The sequence below is a fragment of the Aphis gossypii genome, unplaced genomic scaffold (genome assembly GCF_020184175.1).
Source record: "Aphis gossypii isolate Hap1 unplaced genomic scaffold, ASM2018417v2 Contig00221_ERROPOS56294, whole genome shotgun sequence".
Lineage (NCBI taxonomy): Eukaryota > Metazoa > Arthropoda > Insecta > Hemiptera > Aphididae > Aphis > Aphis gossypii.
In genome coordinates this window covers 6451-29451 of record NW_026083031.1, presented here as the reverse complement: position 1 = coordinate 29451, position 23001 = coordinate 6451, and the positions used below count along the sequence as shown (strand labels likewise).

The 23001-nt window shown below is 27.2% G+C and overlaps 2 protein-coding genes and 1 pseudogene across 2 annotated transcripts; 2 read left to right on the top strand and 1 right to left on the bottom strand.

The window, feature by feature from the left end:
* Positions 1–2806: 2806 nt before the first annotated feature.
* On the bottom strand, positions 2807–3891 carry LOC126553364 (death-associated inhibitor of apoptosis 2-like). Its single transcript, XM_050208544.1, has 2 exons — positions 3352–3891; positions 2807–2951 (listed from the first exon to the last, which is right to left on the bottom strand). Exons 1-2 carry the CDS (start codon positions 3716–3718, stop codon positions 2923–2925), a joined length of 396 nt encoding a protein of 131 aa, XP_050064501.1. The 5' UTR covers positions 3719–3891; the 3' UTR covers positions 2807–2922.
* A 2102-nt stretch (positions 3892–5993) lies between these two features.
* Positions 5994–6540, top strand: LOC126553365 (putative nuclease HARBI1). Its single transcript, XM_050208545.1, has 2 exons — positions 5994–6211; positions 6288–6540. Exons 1-2 carry the CDS (start codon positions 5994–5996, stop codon positions 6538–6540), a joined length of 471 nt encoding a protein of 156 aa, XP_050064502.1.
* Positions 6541–21454: 14914 nt separating this feature from the next.
* On the top strand, positions 21455–22166 carry LOC126553368 (uncharacterized; annotated as a pseudogene).
* Positions 22167–23001: the final 835 nt, after the last annotated feature.

Sequence of the window (23001 nt, the reverse complement as noted above, 5' to 3'; positions counted from 1 at the left end):
AGTAAAATAATTGCATTTTTGTTATTAAAATCAAGATAGTTTTTTAAAAAGCTTGTAGTTAGGTTCGACGTTTTTGATTTCATAGCTAAATGTAATTCGTTTAATATAACTTGAAGCTGATCTGGTTTCTTTTCAAAAATTTTTAGTAGCAAATCTCTAGTTTTTGTATATGAATAATTATTCATTAATCTTATTCTTCCATCAGGTGATATTATTAAAGGTCGACCTCGTAGACGAATAATTTCAGATTTTACGTGAGTCTGTGATATAGCTGCAGAAATAAGTATAAAATCTGTACGTTGATAGTTGCTGAATTCAAAATCAATTATAATTATTTTATTTTTTGGTTTTTGCCTGTAATTAAACAACATCAATTAATAGTATCATAGTATTATTTTTATCTATGTTACTAAAATATATTTTAATAAAAATAAAATACTGATTTCATAATTTTTTATTTTATATAAAATTTAGATTATTGAATGTACTTTATATATTTTATTGATTTATTTTTTTTATTTATGCGTAATATGAATTTATTTGATATTAAATATTTCATTATTCATCTGATTTTTATTTCACTGAAATTTTGAAAAATATTAAAACATATTTTTTATAATCAATAATATAAATATTTTATAGTCACATAACTTATTAATTTTTAAAAAATATATAAAAAAATAAAAACAATCATATCTTTTATATTTATTCACTAAGACTAGCAGATTCACCATGCAGCTTAATTAATCTATAATGATATAAACAATATTCAAATAAAATAATAATTTTTAACTTTGATTTTATATCATATTTTTTTTAATCTGATCGTGTTTTACAACTTTTATTATATATATTAAATATTGAATTTGAATTCAACCAATTTTATTTTTTTATATTTTATTCATTTTATTTATATTTTCATATTATACGTATGTATTAATTTATATTTTAAAATTTCATTATTCATCTGATTTTTTATTTCACTGACATTTTGTAAATTATTAAAACATATTTATTTATAATTAATTATATTTGTATTTTATCTTACTTATTGTTTTGCTGCATAGTTTGATGATACCTCGGTCCATGTTGTTGCGTTGAATAAGTAGGTTTTAGTTTATCAATTAAAAATGAATTAAGAATCAAACTGTTTCTTCAAATTAATATTGTATTTAATTTAGATTAATTATTAATAAAACTTAACTAATATCAAAAACCTTGCTTGATGATAGTGTTGTAATACACAAGTACTGAAAGACTGAGGATAATAGACTATAACCTACTCAAGAGCACTTTGTAAATGACTATAAGTCTAAAAACATTGAATGATTATGAACCAGATTTATAGTCTGATCCAGTGGTGTGATATGTGATCACGCCATATTTCACTTTGATCGCAGATATTTTTTATAGATTAGGTAAAAATATGATCACGCTATATTAAACTTTGACTACAGTAATTTTTTATAGAAAAGGTAAAACTATGATCACGCCATATTACAACGCTACCACAGTTATTTTATAGATTAGGTAAAACTATGATCACACCATATGATACCACAACCTTACAAATCTGTATATAAGTGATCAGTAGACATTGATTATAGTTAGTGTTAAATCTCAACATTGTCTATAAATTTTATGTTTCGTCGTTTCATACGTAATATATCCGTTTGCTACAAGTCGATAACAAACCAAGTAACACAATTTGATCAGGTAAATGTTTTTTAAACAATCTGTTATATTAAAAATTAAACTTATACTGATTATCATTTTTATTTAAGGTATATTTAATATATATGAAAAATAATATGTCGTACTATACTAATGTATCTGCAGGCGAAAGCTCTTCAAATGATGATGTAAGTACCTATACCTATTTGTTTATGTATGTGTGTGTATGATATTAATATATTATTATTAAATAATAGAATGAATGTAGTATGCTATCAACACTATCATCTTCTTTAAAACCGGTAAAAATGCAGAATAAAAAAAGAAAAAATGATACTGAACCAAAAGTTAAAATGTCTAAGGCTGGAAAGGTAATAATTTGTATTGTATTATTTTTTTAAATATTACACACACACACACACACCACACATTCATTTTTAATATAAATATATATGAATGTATAGCAGCGAACAGAATCAATAGAGACGTACAAGGATGCCTTAGCTAGTGTAATTTCGAAAGGAAATATTGAAGATAACGTTTCTAACTCAATAACATTGACGGAAGGAAATTACACGTATCCGATTCGGTGTCCAGTAGCGCCAAAATGCGATGACTACTACGTCATCCAACATAATAAAACTAGTGTTATAAAGGACATTCCGTCACTTGAAAGGTAAAAACCATAATAAAAAAAAAACCAATGATTAAATGATGAACTATAGTTAAACAACAGCGATACAATCATTTATTGATCACCAGATTATTTTTTTAATTTGACCGTTACCTATTATTATTAAACACAAATAAATTTTTAAATTCTAATTAAAATAATAAGATTGAGGATTTATCGTTGATATTTAACTATAACATGATTAAATAATAAAACATATAACGAATATTATCAAATAATGATTTTTTATAATAGATGGAAACATTCTGAAGCTAGTGTGAAGTTGCATACTAGCAATAACTATCCTGCTGATAACGAAATATCGATCAAAATAAATGAACTTATTCACACATTAGTGTACACCACTGAAGTAAATCGAAGGTTAACAATTTTTTAGTAACATTACATTCTAGTATTACAATAACAGAAATCGTTTTATTAACAAAAAATCCAACCGTTACACTTTTCTTGTTAAAAGGTCTAATACTGAATATTGATTTTGCGACAACAATTGATGGATTCATATTGTATGACGACGTGATCTTTTTGATATAGACGATTTCTGATGATAATTTTTAAAAACGAATAGAAATAAATGTAATAACTGAAATAAACGTAAAACACAGATGTTATTTACACATATATGATCGTTACAACACATATTTATAAACTAAGTGTATTAATTGTACATGTATGGTTATATACTAAACTGATCACATTAAAAAAAATTGAAGTGAACGTGAAATCAAATCAAATAACGTGTGGAAGGGAGAATTACTTACCTGATCTGTCGAACCCGAAACTGCAATTTTTTTAAATCTAATATATTTAATTATAATTAGACGCGTTATCTTACTTGACAACAAGTTCACGAGGTATAAAATCAAATATTAACACATTTAAGTTGATTAATTCAATATTTATTTTGAAATACAAATAAATTATAAAAGTAATAAGAAACATCAAAGTAAACTAACAAGTAATATCATTTGATTTAGACTTACAATCACAAACATGGCTAGCTTTTACATATTCGTTTTTTACATTTTCTATAAATTCATTTCCTTTACATAGTAATACAAATATACATTTAGGATTCCATTTTGCGTGTTCGACCCATGGTATATCATCGTTTGACCATTTTTGTAAGACAAGTCCACAGAAAAAACATTCAACTATATCACCTACACCGGTATATTTTAAACCAGATTCAGCTAACGAATATTTATTTTGAGATGAAGTAGATGGATATGAGTTATATGTTTTTAATCTTGACATAAATGTGGTATAATCTGAATGTACTGGATATGAATTATTTCGTACTAAATAAACTAAAGATGGAAAATCGTTGGAAAATTTCTGTAAATTCATGGTTACAATAAAGCTTAAGATAAATACTTTAAAAAAACAAATCAATAAGCTAATTTACCAGAGAAATAATAAAAAAAATATAACAAGACTTAATTAAGATGTATATCAAGATAAATACTTAAAAAAACAAATCAATAAGCTAATTTATCAGAGAAATAATAAAAAAAATATAACACGACTTAATTGTTCACCGTTAGTAACAAACTAAATGTTTTAAATTAAACACGAATAGAAATAAATGTAATAACTTAAATAAACGTGAAACACAGATGCTATTTACACAGATATGATCGTTTCAACGCATATTTATAAACTAAGTATATTACTTGTGCATGTATAGTTATATACTAAACTGATTATATTAAAAAAATTGAAATGCATGTGAAATCAAATCAAATAACGTGTGGAAGGGAGAATTACTTACCTACGTTTTTTTTTTTTCAGAAAAACCATGGGGCGTCTGACTCCATTTTACAGCGGGAATTTCTTACACTGCAAGGGGACAATACCTCCTCAAACTTTTTTCATCCCCGCTGAAAAATGGAGCCAGACGCCCCATATTTATACTAATAAATGGTTAGAAAAACCATGGGGCGTCTGGCTCCATTTTACAGCGGGAATTTCTTACACTGCAAGGGGACCATACCCCCTCAAACTTTTTTCATCTCCGCTGAAAAATGGAGCCAGACGCCCCATATTTATACTACTTATACCTATCGCGCCCCTCGATTTTCATTATGAAAACCCCTGTTTTTAGCAAAAAAAATCGTTGCTATCATATTAGCCAGCGGCCACTTTTCATTCTCCCGACTATAATGAACAAAAACATATACTATTTCCTTCGATATCTACTCCAACTGAAAATAAAACCATAGAAAATTTAGAAAGTATAATTAAAACGCTTGATTCGTTGAATGTATGCTATGGAGCTGTTCCAGTAAAGAATTATCCGGATATAAAAGAATCGTTTGACCAACAGTATCGAAATATTAATGGGTTTTGGAAGCATTCAAGTTGTTCTAAAATATTACCAGAAAATAGGTAAATCTATCTAATGTATTAAGTAGACATTTTTAATAAAATAATATAGTAGTATTCTATTTAGTTAATTAATTTTAGTTCTAGTTCTTCTTGTCTATGGTGCAAACGGTTATTGTTTTCAATAAAAAAAAAAGCAAGCCCAATTAAAAAATCAGTTAAAATTTATTTTTCACCTTATAAAAAATTACATTTTCAAAACTTGAGAAGTTTACAAAAAAAAAAAAATAGACAACAAGTATTGAGGTCAAATAATAAAATAATTCAATTAATAATAATAATAATAATATTTATTTATTTAGCAAACAAACAACAAAAGTAATAGTTCAAAAAAAAAGACAATAATAACATGTTTGCAAGCTCATCCTATAAGCAAAGATATGCTTGAAGACGAATGAGCTGGATTCGTGTTATGAGTAAATTATAAGTATATAAAAAGAAAAAAATGTATACATTTATAGTAATTAGAGGATTATCATTGACAAAGTAGTGGAATTGCGTCTAGGTTAAAATACAGTTAATATGATTCTTATACTTTTTAAAATAATTATCAAAAATAGCTAAATTAATATTATATTTACGCAGTAAATTAATTCCTTTGATTATTGGACTCTGTGTTCCAAAAATAGTATAATTACGTGGTACAATTAAATTATAGTTATTTTTTATTCTAGTGTTGTAACAATGTAAAGGTTGAAATTGACTTATTTTTACTTTATACATATATAATAAAGACACTCGTTCATAAACTTGAATAATAGTTCTAACTCTTAACTCGGAGTAAATCAATCTAGTTGGATACAATTTTGGTTTTCCAAGTATAATTTTAATCAATAAATTTACAGTAGAAAATATTACATTAATATGTGTGGAGTAAGTACACCCCCATATTGAAATACCGTTCAAGAAAACTGATTGCGCAAGAGCCAAATAGATTACTCTAAGGGCCGTTCTTACCATCTCACGGTTAAAATAAACCCTTAGGTTAATGTATAAAAAACCTATAGGTTTAGAATATATGTTTCTTACTAAACAATTTTTAAAAGTAACCTATGGGTTTTTTGTCTAATCCTAAAGGTTATTTTAACAGCTAGTTCCTGCTGTTTAATTGCAAACTACATGGTTAATTATCATTATCACTATTGTAATAAGTTTTTTATAAGTAATCACTTTTTTTTCACATTTTGTGTTGTGTTGTGTATATTCGTTTATACCTACAAACTTTCTTATAATTAATATGGAAATTCAAAATATTGTTGACCTTATTTCTTCAACTGATAGTTCTGACAATGAGTTTGAACCCCAAGTTAGACGCCCACGTGTATTTAAAGAAAGGCGCAATTATTTACTTACAATGAATAACGAGGAGTTTAAAAAACGATTTCGATTATCCAAAAATGCAGTGATTCACATTATAGACCAAATCCGAGACAAAATTGCACATCGAACAGATCGGTAAATATTCATTATGATTTTAATAGAAAAAATTGTGTCGATGCTTTGAATTTGTACATTGCAACTGGTATTTCAGGAATAATTCGGTATCACCTGAAAATCAAGTACTCTTGACACTAAGATTTTATGCATTGGGGACAATTTATCAAGCAGTAGGAGATTTTGTGGGTGTTAGCACGGCAACTGCTGGAAGAATTATACCCAGAGTTACTCATGAGATAGCTAAGACGAGGAAAGATATTATACGCATGCCTTCTACCCAAGAAGAAATTAATCAAGCTAAACTTAATTTTTTTCAATCGCTAAATTTCCCAGAGTTATTGGTGTAATTGACTGCACACATGTAAAAATTTTATCTCCAGGGGGAGATAATGCAGAAATTTTTCGAAACCGAAAAGGATACTTCTCTATCAACGTACAAATTGTAGCTGAAGCTGATCTAAAAATTAAAAATATAGTTGCCCGATGGCCGGGCTCAGCACACGACAGTAACATATTTTCGAACTCCCGAATCAGAGCCCAATTTGAAGACAATATGTTTGGAGACGCATTATTGCTTCGAAGTAGTGGGCATGGAGTAAGCAATTATATGATGACAATTTTAAATGAACCTAGAACTGAAGGAGAACAATTGTACAGTGAATCACTGATTAGGACAAGAAATACAGTTGAAAGACTTTTTGGTGTGTTAAAAAGACGATTTCCTATTATTCACTTGGGATAAAATCATCTGTAGAACTAACACAAGGAATTGTAACAAAATTGAAGACGTATTTGTTCTTCTTATTTATTAACTTTTATTTCGATTAAAATTTATTACAAAAATAATAACAAGTGAAAATAATAATTATATTAAATAATAATACATATAATAATAATTACAAGATGACACAATATCAATATTTATCATGTCCTATGAATAATAGTAGTAAGATAATAATCTGATTAGATTGAATAATATAAGCCAGAGGAAAAGATATATATAATTATGTAGATAATAAAATGTTTTGTGAAAACATAAGCTTACCTGATAAATAACGAAAGTCGCTATGATGGTCAAAATAACAACAGCTATGTTGAAGATTATGGGTATTAAATAGTGTAGAACGAGACTGACGTTATCGTTTAACAATCGTATCAGTATAACATATATATATATATATATATATATATATATATATATATAACGTATTGCAACGCGTTACTAGTCGTTGCCGTTATGTATAATAATGTTATCGCAAAGATATATTATTATTGATGACGACCGCGGTCCCTACAAACACTAATATATATAAGTATCGTCTTGCAACGGCGGACACACGTTGCCGATACGGGAATTGTCTTTTAATAGGCTGTCGGGTAAAAAATGATTTTACTTATTGTCTCGTATTGCAACGGTTAAAGACGTTGCCGAAACAATAAAGTAAAATGGATAAAAAAAATGTATCGTTAAGTTATGAGTTTCACTTCTTCGTTCCGTATTGCAACGGTTACAAACGTTGCCAGAATCGAGTCGTGAGAAGAGAAGAGAAAATTAAAAAATAATAATTGATATTAAATAACTGGGCCGCTGGGGACACGTGGAGATTTACAAATATAGCTATCGTTTTGCAACGCTTCTTCATTCGTTGCCGATAGTGAAAATGTAATGGACCTCACCGTGTCGCTAGCTTTTTTATTAGTCTAGGAAGGCTGTGGTATCGATTCGTACTATTCTGACTCCTATTTGTAGGCGTGCTTGTGGGTATGATAGGTGTAAGCCGTTTGAAGATGTATTTGTTGGTCTCAGATTTTATTGTGAGTATTTTTGATAATAATGTAGGTATTATTGTCGGAGATTATGTATTATTGAATATTAATAGATTATTAGTTACTCTATTGCGAATTTGATTTGTTACTTGCAGTTTTTTGTTACAAATTTGCCTTCTACAAAAATACACTGCTGCGCCGCGCCTTCTTCAATGAAGTATAGCGTGGGCGGTATCGTATTTTCCTCTGATGATGTTATTGTAATTGATACGAGAGGGCGACACTGCCTATTGTAACGGGTCGTGTCTCGTTACAGAATTATTGTGGCTTGTGCTGTATTACATAATATAGCACGTGATTTCAATGAAGAAGAATTTGAATTTGAAGAAGGTATCCAGCAATTAATGCAAGCTTCAGAAGAAGTAAACGATAATTTTTATCTAGAAAACCTAAATAATAATTTTAATCAAAATAACAATCCAGTAAGAATTGCAATCGTTGATTATTTTGAAAGGTAAGTACTGAGGAAATGCTTTTAAGTTACACCCGTTTTCATTTTACTGTAAATTGATTTATTATCAAATTTAAAGTTAAAGATGCTCATAAACTATCAAAAAAACTGACATGAAAAGACAGATAATATTCTTAACTTTAAATTTGATAATTGGTCAAGGTCAATTTTTGAATTTACCGTAAAATGAAAACTAATGGCACAATACTGAACGCAAATTCGCCATATTACACGTTTGTAAGACGGAGACAACACATGCGGATGTGGCGTCCTCAATAGGTACCAATTTAGATATTAATTTTGTAATGTGTTTGGTGTTTCAGATTGTGAAGTACAACGTTTTCAACATTTTATTGTTAAAGATAAGAAAAATGACCTTAAATAAATATAAATATACATTTATTTATATCACAAAATTTATTTTTATAACTATACATAACATTTTTCATTATTTTATTTTAATATTAATAATGAATTTATGAAGTAAATTAATTTTTTCATAGGATTATAATACAAAATATTATTTAAAACAAGGTTTAAACAATAACATATAACTTATAAGTATACATAACTATTTAAAATTAAAAACGAATTAATTAAATTATTGGAAATTAATAGGTTTTTAGAAAATACATAACATAATTAATATTAATAGTGAAATAAGTAAATTAATCAAGAACAATAATAACAATATACTATCATTATACTATACTATATCATCAGACTTGATTTCAGATTTTAACTTGAGTATTTCTAATTTTTTTTTTTTCTATTTCTAGCTCAAACAATTTTTCATCATTTTCCTTTTTTTAAAAAAAATATGCAAGCTCTTCCTTAGCTAGTTGAGTTTTAATCATGATCAAATCAATTGTTTTCTGTCTTACTTCATCTTTTAAATTTTCATACTTTTTTTTTTTTTGAGGTTGAGAACTATCATTGACACATCTTACCTGTTTTAATTTTGAACTAATTGGTGTTTTTAGTTGAGCTGGAGACCAAGATTTACAATTTTCAGTGGAAATAATATTGGAAGAAAATTCATTTTAAGCCACATCAGTTTGGTTTTTTGTTTCAATGACCGAGGAATTCAATATGATTATATTTTCTTCATTTACCACATTGGTAGGAATAATATTATTAATATTCTCGTTTACAATAAATGCCTCCTAATAAAAACAAAAACATAATAGGAATTTAGGATAGGTAAGCATTAGGAATTTATAAACATTTTGAAGACAAAAAAAAATTTAATTTAACTAGGATATCCACATGTTTAAGTTTTATATATAAAAAATAAGAAAGACTAGTTGAATAACCTGGCTTTACTTGTTTGTGTGTTTATAACTAAAATGATAAATAAAATGAAATTAAAAATATTAATATTTTTTTTTACTCTTTTTAAGAGTGATTTAAATACAAACTCCCTTCCATCAGACAAAAAATATGAAAAATAATAATGAAAAATCAACGACGGCTCGGTATTTTTATCAAACAAGGATTACAAATAAAAACAAATTAGGAATTAAAGGAATAAAAAAAAAGCATTCAATAAAATAGTATTCAATAGTAAAAAAAAGTATTCAATAAGAAAAAAAGTATTTTCTCAAACACTTTACAACACTGGCCACCACCTCTGGTAAAGTTGTACCTAATCAATAAGATATTAAAATTAATGTAAATAATATTCATTTTTATCTTAATAAATTAAAAGTTAAAATGATACTTATTGTAATTGTTGGTTAATGTTACTGGTATTGGTGTATTAGATATCTACTACCTACTGTTAAAGATGGATGATTTATATAAAATCCAGAAAAATTATAAATACCATATTATTAATTTCATTATCTGTAAATGTAATAGTATTCTGTATTTCATTTTCTTCAAAATTTTCTTCAACAATTCCAATATCTAGTTAAAGTATATTCAATAATTAATACTCAATAAAATTTAAATATCATCAATCATTGATAATAATAGTTTTGTGTGAATTATATTATGTTATTATAAATATCAAGATTGACATTAATACATTATATTAAATACCTACAACGATATTTATTATAATAAGTTAAAATTAAAACTAAAATTGCTTATTAAGTTAAAGGAAACCTGTTAATGGCTGTTATTATATTAATATATATATATTTTTTATATTATTTAGTTCAGAATCAGGTTAGGATTTTCAATAATATTATTAATTATTCATTAATGGTTTAACTAATTTTTAAAAATTAAAACTGCAGAAAATATTATTTTTAAGACTATGATTATGTTATATATTATGGTAATGAGTAGGCCATGATAATTTTTACTCACTATCAATGTCATCATCATCATATGGGTTATTTAATCCCTCTCCAGAGATACCAAGAAGAGAAATAATCTTGTCTATTGCCTCAGAACGGGGAATTTTTTTTACATATACCACCACCAGTACTAAAAATTTCCCTCTTTTCTGAGGCCAATACTTTTTTAGAATCCTTTTTTAACTTTTCGTACCTCTCTCTTAATGATCTGCAAATTTAAAACTGTATTAAAAAATTAATTATGATTGGTTAAGTATAACCAACAAACACACAATTAAGATTTTGTACATTTTAGGTAAGTATTTGAAATTATAACTTACTTAGCTGGACGTACAATTCCAGTTAGAGCATTAAACTCGCTTTGGATTATGTTCCATGTAATATCTTTAGTTGTCCATATGTTTTGGTCACTTTTTTTATTTTCAATGATGTCTTTATACTTGATGACTAAGTTAGAGAGAACAACAAGATGATTTTCGTCATACTTGGGTCCTCTTGTTCTTTTATCCATTATGTTAATTTAAATAATACTAGCTGGCTCCGTGCACTTCGTTGCCCGTTAAAAATGCCAATTCTATATAATATGATTCGAATTTTGATTAATTTGTTATTTAATATTCGGTTTAACGGTGTTCAAAACTTAGACATTTTCATTGACCGTTTTGATTCTCAAAAATCTTGTAAAACCACCACCTTAATATGCGAATTTTGTAAAATGCTTTCTTATTGCACACTAAATTTGTGGTACGATTTTACGAATGTACCGTGTAAATTGTAAGCATCGATCTATCATTGTTCAGGCTCTACGTTTATTAGACAGTGAGTTACTCAAGTCATAATATTATAGTCATTCTGCTTGCCGTTGCCGTGAGACTCTCTTATGATTATGCGAGGAGTATATTATCATGTAGGCAATCCACACGTGGTGGATTGCGGACCCCGAGAGATGTGTACGTAAGCTTATAATTTCTAACACTTAAGTTTCAAAGTTATATCATTTTTTTATTTTACTACGGTGGGTAAAATACAATAATGTGCCATCTCGTGGTTTTTAAATAAAAAATACATTTTACCTGTTGGTAAAACAATAAAACTTGGTATAACTTGTTATGTTAGTTTATTGCTGTGAATTTGAAATTTACTGTAGACATTGACTTATTTTGTTAATTCTTATTTTTGTTGTTATGGTTTTAACAAAATATAACAACAGGTCTATATAATTATTATATTCAATCATAATCAATAGTGACCTTAATATAGTTTATTTTCTTGCTGGACTGCAGTGATAGTTGTTGTTGTTTTTTTACATCCAGATTCCGAAGTTTTTTGGTGGATTTTCCTAAAATTGTACTACATAAGCACCTTCTCTTGCGACCAATAGGAGCGAATCATCAGTGAAAATGTTACAAAAATGGGGAAAATAAATAATAATAACAAAAAAAATTGTTACCATGATTACCGAAAATAAAATAGTAATAATAATAATAATAATAATAGGAATAGTAGTCATAGGTATTTTTTATTTTTCATCATATTTTTTTTTAATTTTCCGTGCAATTTTCTTAACTTTTTCTTACATAAGAACCTTCTCCTGGAAATTACGACCCAAACAAAATAAGAATGAGCGAAATCGATCCAGCCGTTCTCAATTGATGAAATGTTATACATTTTTGTCTCTATTTTCATATATATAAAGATAGAAGATAGATAGATTATTGTGAACTAAAAAAAAATTCACTCAACAAATTTCAAATTTCCAAACTAAAATAACTATAGAAACCATAGATTATATTGATTGTACATCGATCTGATGTTTAGATGTCTACGTCTACCATAGAGTAAATAAAGACAATGGTATCGAGTTCAAATCCCAGACATCAATGAATAGATTTTGCACTTTTTCTACTTATTCGGTTGACTTTTTAAAAGTTTTCTTTCGTAAAAACCTTCTCCAGACAATAACAAATACTCCTAAAAAATAATTAGCGAAATCGGTTCAGCTGTTCTCAATTGATGAATTTTTATACATTTTTGTCTCCATTTATATATATATATATATATATAGATTTTTAATTTTTTTTTTTACTATGACAACGATTTAAGTTTGTATGTCTATTTGCATGCATTTTTAAAAACATTTTAAATAAATGATTTATTTTATTTAAATGGTTGCCATTGACTACCAAAAATAATTTAGTTGACTATTTGCTGGATAGATGGCGCTTCTGTAATTTCATCACCACCTCGTCATATTTCTCTAATCCGATAACTTTCTCAAATTTTTCGTCCGTAAGAACCTTTTCCGCAATGAGCTCTTCAATTAAAAAAAAAAATTCAGCCAAATCGGTCCAGGGGTTGTTGAGTTATGCGCTTACCAACACATTTTGCGATTCATTTTTATATATAAGATATATTTATATAATTTCAATAAAAATCAATATAATATTTTATTTTAATTTAATTTAATTTAAATAAATATTTTACTATTATTTAATTAAATTAAAGTTAAAAAAATATTTTACAGTTTTTAAACCTCGGTTATCTAAGAGAAACACGAAATGAATAAATAAATAAATGATAACAACGAGATAAAGTGATAACAAACATAGTTACTAACATCAATACTATAATTTCGGTGTTAACCTAGAGGTTGCCCAAACCTGAAGGTTTAAAAAGTTTGTGAGAAAGATATTAGTTTAAGTCAGTGTTGCCAGACGTACAAACATGTTCGTTTTTATACGAACATTTCAAAATTATAAATACCGAGTTTTTAAATGTTCATAATTTTAAATTTTTAAGAGTTGACAAATTTTTCTTCCGTAAAAAAAAAATCAAGCCCGTGCAAGTCGAACTCACCTATAACCTGGTACCATAGAGTAATATTGTAATCTATGACTCTCATCCATAGATAATATATCATATTATTATATTATATAATGTATATATTATCTATGCTCTCATCATGGTATAATGGTATATAATCAGTAATAACAGTATTACACTATTTTATCAGTTATTAGTTTATGACAATTTACAAATTACAATATTTTACATGATGAAGTGATGAACATTATAACCATAAACATATTTGAACTCATTAACTCAAGTCTCAAAATAATTTCTCTAATGTTTATGCTTACAGCTTACACCTAAATATGACGTCCATTGTCACGTGTGTGAATTTGGGTCCACGTCCATTGTCCATACATCATATTTGGCTACTGCGCTATAATTGTATACACTCAACATTGTAATAATCTATTTAATCTAATCTAAAACCGTTGCACCGTGTTCGTAGTAAGTTCTTACTTCACTACTTTTTTAGTTTGATCAAAATGGATCGCTATTTATTAAAAAATAAAAAATCCGATCAAGTGGTAAGTAATTTATTCATATATTTAAAATGCATACAAAAACAACGATACACTGTTAACTGTTAATTAACACTGGAACGTTTCTACTTTACGGGACACCTCTTTTTTTGGTCATTTTTTGGGGGGACTTTGTCAAATTTTTGTTGAAAAAAATGATGGCAAAATCAGAATTTGGCGCACGAACTTATTTTATAGTGATAGCTAATTGAAGTTTTCTGTTTATACGATACTTCAAATAGGGTAGTGATTACACAGTTAGCAGCGCTCCTCGGCGCCGTTGCTTTCTATTCATTAAAAGTGCTAAAACCATCTTCATGCACAGACTTCGGTTAATGTTTCATCAAGATCTAGCGATGAAGACGAGATGATAATGAAAATATTGTATGAAGAAAATGTGAGTGTGTTGTATAATTAAATCTAAAACCGGTAATATATAGAATTGATTATTAGATTATTAAATGCATATTATTCATTAAAATAGAATAAAAGCGTACCTACCTATAAATTCATATTTATATGTATATTTTTCACTGTTAAACAAATATTGGTAATTGAATTAATTCTCAGCATATATTTAAATCCAGCATATTATCTCATAATTTGTAAATCTAGCCAACCTAATCACTTTTAGAGTTTTTAGATTAAAATCTAAAAATCTAAAGTTGTCAAAATCTGTTTTTTTCTAGAAAAGTGATGTTGAATCAGATACTTCAGATAGGTGTATGACACCAGAGTATAAAAGAATAAAAAGAGGAGATGCAAAACGCCCTAAACATCGTAAATAAACTTATTCAAAGTCATTGGAACTGAACCCTTTATTCTCAAGTTGGTTACGTCAAGATAAAAATCAGTAAGTAAGGCAATGTGCATTATTTGTAATACCACATTGGCCACTGAGCTTTCATCTATAAATCGTCATCTTAAATGTAAAAAACATGTAACTAATTCATTAAGTGTAACAAAATCATCTTCTATTGAACAAAGTTTTAATCCAAAAATTACTCTATTATCTGAAAACGTTAAAAATGCAGAAATTAAATTAACAGCTTTCATTGCTGAGCACAATATTTCATTTAATTCCATGGATCATTTTTCTGACTTGATAAAAAATTGTTTCCCCGATTCAGAAATCGCAAAAAATATAAACCTCAAACGAACCAAAACTACTGCCATAATAAAAAATGTTATCGGAAAGTGTCACAAAGAATATTTAATTGATAGCCTTAAAGATGCCAAGTTTAGTATATTTACTGATGAATCTACTGATATAAGTTGCATAAAACAGGCATGTGTAGTAGTAAGATATTTCAATACAGATGTAGGAAAGATTGTTAGCCATTTTTTTGAGCTATCCAGTGTATTTGGCCCCAATGATTATAATAAAGCATTTGAAGGTGCAACTGGTAAAAAGTTTAAGTTATAGGTTTATACTCCAGTTGACCCAACCTATAGGTTAGGGTAACCATCAAGTTAGAAAAATTAACTCTCACTTGGTTAGAACGGCCCTAAGAGTTTTAATATCTAACATATTTTTGAGCAAACGGAATTTGTAAAGTAATTTTCTAAGAAGATTATTTACATAAAAAATATGATCATTAAATTTTAATCTATGGTCAAAATTTATTCCCAGATATTTAATACAATAAACTCTATCCAAAGGTACACTTACAATGATTATTTAAATATTTACAATTATACGAGTGCACACATAGGAAAAAATCAGTGTTTATAAAACTTGAACTATTCGTGATATTAAAGACAATATATTTAGATTAAGTTAGATTTAGTTGTAAGTTATTGTTATCGCACCAGTCATTTACTGCAGAAAGACAGTTATTAGCTATTGTATTTAAATGTTCATAGTTATGACTTTTGATCAAAATAACTGCATCGTCAGCATAACAAAAAATTTCAGCATTAAGCTTTAGATTTAAAAGTCCATTTATGTAAATAATAAATAAGACAGGACCAAGAACAGTACCTTGAGGTACTGAGAAACCATTTTTCTGTACATCACTAAGGTAATCCATTTATTCTTACTTGTTGAGGTCCGACAGAAATGAATGATTTACCTAATTAAATTTAGAGCATTGCCTCTTATACCACTATATTCTAATTTTTTAATTAACATATCATGATTTACTGAGTCGAAGGCTTTTTTGAAATCGAGAAAAATTCCAAGGACTTTCATTTTTTTTATCAAGGTTACTGTGTATAAAATTAGAAGTTATAGTTAATGGATCGATAGTGGACATTTGGGCGAAAACCAATTTGATTAGGTGAAAAAAATTTATGTTTATCTAAAAACGACATTAATCTTGATTTTATGCATTTTTCAAATATCTTTGAGATCGTTAAAGTTAAAGCAATAGGTCTGTAGTTTCCACATTGTTTTCGATCACCGGATTTAAACATTGGTATAATTATAGCTTTTTTGTAGCTGGAAGGATATTTTCCTGATATAATTGATCTATTAAAAATTAATTGACAGTGGAATTGAGATAGAGTCAGAAATTTTCTTCAAAATAAAGTTGGATAAATTATTATTATAAAATGAGGATTTATCTGGTATTATTTTTAATAACCTAAAAATTTCTGAGGGGTCAATGTGATCAAGGAAGATTGAATTATTAATATGACAGTTTTTGTTCATATCATTCCAATCAAGTTTTACAAAATCATTAAAATGAATATTGTCAGAAATTTTTTTACCAACATTAGCATAATAATTATTTAGTTCATTTAAAATGTCAATTTTATCAGTTAAGAAAGATTTAGTAGAACTATTTTCAATGCAATTTATAGGAGTTTCCTCTTTTTTAGTTGAATATGTTGCTTCATTAATTAATTTCCATGTATTTTTTATATTGTTTTTATATAGATAGAATTGATTTTTGTAATATATACTACGGGATTTTCTAATTAATGTATTTAGTAAATTTCTATATTTAATGTAATGATTTTTTAATGTAAGATCAAAAGGCGCTTTATGTTTTTTTAAGTATAATTTGTGTCTATTGTTTTTTGAGACTAGTAGGTAGTCCATTTGTAATCCAAGCTTTAAACTTCTGTGATTTTTTTAATTTATTTTTTGATATAATGCATTTTTTAGAGGCACTGATCATAAATTCATTAATTTTAGTATTGAATTTATCAATTAAAATATCAACATCACTTTCAAATAGAAAGTTATACCAATTAAAAGATAATAATAAATTATTTAGTTTAGAAAAATTTAAACGTACGTTAGTATCTTTAGGTGTATTTTTATCAATAATACATTTTTCAATGAAATTATCACTATCGATGCCAATAGCGAAGCTATAATGATCAGTTATATCAGTTTTAATAATATACGAGGACAAATTCGAAATTTCATTAATAAAAATATGGTCTATACACGATTTTGAGACATTAGTTACTCTTGTAAAGTTATTAATACACGATATAAAATTAGATGAGGCTAAGATATTTAGGTACTCAGAAATATCGCAAGTATTATCCAATATATTAATATTCATATCTCCACATAAAATAATTTTATAATTACCAGAAATATTAGATAAATAATGATCTAAACCACCCAAGAATTCATTTATAGATAGGGAGGGAGATCTATATAAACCAATTACTTTATATGCTTTTAGATTATAGTTAAAAGTTAGTTCTAAAGAATTACAGCCAGGTATTAAATTTAAATTAACATCATTAATAATTATATTGTCTTTTATAAAAATTGAGATACCATCTGCTTTATTAAGAGTGCCTAAAGAATGATAATATTTAAAACCATCAATACATATATTTAAGTCATCATGGAGCCAAGTTTCAGCCAGAACTATTATGTCAAATATATGGCAGGTAGTTTTCAAATAAACACGAAGTTCATCAAAGTGTAGAATTAAACTACGAATATTACAATAAAAAATAGAAAAAACATTTTTGTTGAAATTAATATCAGATAAATTATTAACAATACATTCAGAAATGTTATCAGCGTTAGTAAGTTCTTTCACAATATTATTGGATGGAAGCCACATACAGATAATATATAATTCTTACAATAAAGAAAAATTAACATGAAAAAAGGAAAAAAAAAAGGAGACAAATGAATATATTATAAAACTTAATTACCAAAGTTGCGTAACATTTTCTCCATGTCCAATTTTTTCAGTTGGTTGATGGATACTATTTTTATGAACCTGCTTCCCTCGTCACGTTTGATGAAGACACCATTATGGTTAGCCCATGAGAATCGATATTTATAATTTTTTGAAACTAGTCTAGCCAACCAAAAAAGATGTATAGATTTCATTAGCCAGAAGACCATTATGGTTTTAAGCTCGTAATTTTGTTGCTTTAATTAACTCCAATTTAGTGCTAATATTATCAAGATGAACGATAATGTTAGGGCAACTTGTCTTGTTTTTAGTTTTTATTTGATGGAATTCTATAGGCCTTAATCACATTTTTATCATGAAACTCAACATTTAATTTATTAGATATGGTTTTGATTATTTCGATAATATTTTCGTTATCCGTCATTGGAATACCGGATATTTCAATATTATTGACTAGTTTATCTTGTTCCAAAGAATTAATATGTGAGTGAAGTTTATCCATTTCCACTTCTAAATTTAAGCAGCTTGATTCAGTCTTAGATATTCTACATTCTTGTTCATTAATAGATTTGGATAATTTTTTAAGTGTACTATCAAAACTGTCCACTTTCTCCGAACAGTAAATGACTGACTTTTCTAGGTCAGAATTAGACTCAGTAAGTAAATTAAGTTTACATATGATTTCGTCCAATGTAGATTTCATATCATTAATAGTACTTACTAGATCACTGTATGAGTCTGAGTTTGACGAAAAATTATTTAAATCATGTTTTTTCCTTACTGTAAAATTTCTGCTTTGACAATCAGAGCAACTCCATGACTTGTTTTCATGTTTCAGTTTATTAAAGTTAGCTATATTTTTAAACTCCGTACATGATGGGTGAAAACCTTTTAAACAAGAGCGACACGAAACAATTTTTGTATGAGATAAAGCATTATAACAAGTATTGCATGAGGTCCCAGACATAATTAAGATAAGAGAGGACTTTTACAAATACCAAAACAACGTCTATAACGCATGAACACACAGCACGAACTGTTAAAATTTGATCTTAATTTATTACAAAATAAAATAAATGAAATGTCAAGTAATGAATTAACAAAACGTATTAAAGATTCTGGAATTCAAAAATGCCAATCTGAATTAATTCATGAAATATTTGCTGCGGCTAAGTACATAAATCCGAAAAATAGACACTACTCAGATAGTTGGATGATTCTTTGTTTATTATTTTAAATACGGTAAATATAATAATTTAAAATACAATGCAATAAAAAATAATAGAAATCGTTTATTTCAAAACAAGCAATTAAAAGTAAATAATCAGTAAACTTTAAACCTTTAATCATTATAATTAACACGTAAAAAAATGTTTTACATTAAAATATTTAACAATTTGTTTAGATACATCTATCGAAGTCTAGCATAAAATGGAACCATTACAGTCAAGTGTTGAAATGTGAAATAAAAAGGATGTTGAAAATATGCCCTAAGATTATAAGGCAACGTATTGAATTAAATAATATGACAAAAATGAAAGTTAAGTTGCTACACAGGTATTTTATTATTAATCTGTTTTGTATAAACTTGTGTCTATAACTTCTTAATCTATATTATAAATAAATATTTTAATATGAACCTAAAATGTTTATGTTATGTTATATATAATGTTATGGGCTACGAGATATCTATAAGATATCTACGAGATTACAAGGCTAAGTTAGTATGACCATGCCTCGTGTCAAGGGTAATGCGGATGCTACTATGACCATAACACGTGTCGGGATAGTAAGCGCACCAATAATTACAGTGCACTAATGATGCATTTGAGATGTTATTGCACATTCTCAAATTCGTGTCCGAATTTGCAACAACAACAACAAGGACACCTGGTTTCGCCCAGAAGGCGACCACACGACGTAAACAAGAGACGCACCACAATATATAAGGGAGCCCGAAGACCAGCAACGGCAGATGTACCAAAGCTATCAACAACTGAGCACTTTCACGTCACTCAGCCACTTATTTATTTGTTACATATATTTTGTTTATATGCAATAAAGACATATTTCGTTATTAAGTTTAACTTTCATTCAAATTAACCATTTGGATTCAAATCTGATACTGGCACGCAACAATAAATATAGGTATTTAGTAATTCCATGGCAGTAGGTATCCAATTTTACAGAGAACAAAATATTAATGATCTTAAGGATTCATCAGAAACACAGAATTTCACACTTAGGATGAATAATATGTTTGATGTGTTAAATAGAAAATTTGCAGCTGAAGGAATTAGAAAAAACAGCAATAATTTAGAGGTTTTTTTTTATGTTGCATTGTTGTATGCTTATGAAATTTGTGTTAGTTAGACACGTTATGATCATCTAATTTCTATGTGTCTATGTTTTGTGTTAACTTCTTAATTTCTACTTATAAAAATCTATGTTTATATGTGTTTCAAATTTGTAACCTAAATACTCTAAGGGTTAAAAACAAATTGTGTTAGGTAGATATTGCTTACATTCAATCAAACATAGATTATAGTGAAAAATATTATATTCTTATTTATTTTTGAAGGTTTTAAAACAAAATCTTCAATGGCTAGATGAATGGGAAAAAAATCTAGAAGATGGTCTTATACAAGAAAAAGAATTCCTCACTAAAACGACTGCAGAATCTTTAAGGCTAACACTTAAGTCTACAATTGATTTAGTATTATTTTTACTAGAAGATTGTAGCTTTACCTATGTTTTGACTTCAAAACTAAATCAAAATAGTTTAAAAGTGAGTAACTATAATAAATTGTATATTATATCTTTAATTCTTAAATGCAATAACAATTTATAATATATTGGAGTATATTAATGTTATCTTTGAACTAGTTAATTATGCAAGTATGTTAATTTAGCATTTTTATTAATCATATATAATTAATTGATACTAAATTTCAGAAATTTTTTGGTATAATTTGACAAACCTCTGACCCAAATGATCACCCAACTACACCAACTTTTCTCCAACTATACAGATTATTGTCTGTTTGCTCATTAGTAAAACCACCAAAAAGTGGTAATTGTACAGTTGTTGATGGTATTTAATTTAATTTTGAATTATTTGTAATAATAGGTATTTGTGTGATAACTTAAAACATATTATCTAATTTAAAAATATAGATATGGACTATACACCATCAATAACTTTAACTGAGTTAAAAAATGCAATAAAATCAAATGATGAATCATTTGTCAGAGAAGCAAAAATTGAGAAACTAAAAAATTATATAGACAAAGTGATTGAAGAAGGAAAATGGGATATGGATGATGTGTTTAGAGAAATCAATTTTAATAATGATACAACATTTAATTGTGTTGTATATTATTTGGCAGGGTAAATATTAATTTTAGTTTTGAATACTAATTTGATTTTGTTTATAGATAGTTAAATGTTATAGATTAAATGTATCATTTTTTTATTTTTAAGGTATTTGATAAGAAGGGTTAGTAATAAAACAAAATGTAAACTTTGCCTATCAGGGATTAAAAATAATGATAGTACTAACTTACCTGCAGCAAAGTTAACTAACCTTAAGTCTCGTGGTTATTTGACACAACCAGATAGCGGGTTTTATATTTTGCTGCGACAAATTGAAGATTCATTTGCTCTAAATGCTCAAAGCCCAAATGCTTTTGATGACACTATAGACCATTTTTTTTAATAAGAATTATTTAGTTCCCTTACCTTGCAATGAACATAAACATGAAATAATTCAGTTTATTTTCGTGTCTTATTTAACAATGCGAATGAGACAATTCACTTGGATGAGCAACAAACAATCAAAATCTACCAACAAAGTGAAGAAAAAATTATCAAAATTAGTTCCTCATTAATTAATTTAGCTTACAAATCATATCTAATATATACAATTCTCGTGTCATAGTTTTCGTTGCCATACTCCTCCGAAATGGCTTGACCGATTTTGATGAAATTTTTTGTGCATATTATTATTATTGATTATTGTTCTGTGAAGAACTTAATTATTATCAGGCTCAAAACCAACATCTGAATTTTGCAAAATGTTTAACGATGCCTTTGATATTCTCAATTGTAGAAATCGGTTAGCAAAGGGGGATTATTATTTTCCAACTGAAGAAAAAACGATATTAAAAATTAAAAAAATTTGTAGAACAATTCACATTGTATATTAAAGGACTAAAATTTGAGCCATCCAACAATTATTCTGAAGGTCGGCAAATTCTTTTAAGCCAAAGAAAAACTGGTTTTTTAGGGTTGATAATATGTTTAAATAATTTAATACAATTATATGAGGTAGTAAAAAAAAATGGATTAAGTTACTTGCTTAGTTATAAGGTTAGCCCGGACCAGCTTGAAGTCTTCTTTAGTGTGTTAAGAAGTCGGGGTGGATTTAACAATAACCCAAACGCCATTCAATTCAAATCAGCATTCAAAAGATTATTAGTGAAACATCAAATAAGCGGTTCTGAACATGGAAATTTTTCAACAATAAATACTGCAAGTATACTATTTGTAAGTTCAAACAAAAAAAAGGCGCAGATGCAATTTACAATGATATAAATCTAGAGGAAGATAATAGTGTATTTAAGGAAAATGATCACGATTATGACTACCACGTACCTGTATTGGAAGAATTTGTTGTAGACATTGTGAAATACACAAGCGGCTTCATAGTACGTAAAATAAAAT

Excerpts from the sequence above, each read along its gene's own strand:
- LOC126553365 (XM_050208545.1), top strand. The coding sequence starts at position 5,994 with ATGGAAATTCAAAATATTGTTGACCTTATTTCTTCAACTGATAGTTCT. Across the intron at positions 6,212-6,287 it reads ATTGCACATCGAACAGATCG|GAATAATTCGGTATCACCTG; the intron begins GTAAATATTCAT and ends CTGGTATTTCAG.
- LOC126553364 (XM_050208544.1), bottom strand. The coding sequence starts at position 3,718 with ATGAATTTACAGAAATTTTCCAACGATTTTCCATCTTTAGTTTATTTA. Across the intron at positions 2,952-3,351 it reads AGCTAGCCATGTTTGTGATT|TTATTACATTTATTTCTATT; the intron begins GTAAGTCTAAAT and ends CGTTTATTTCAG.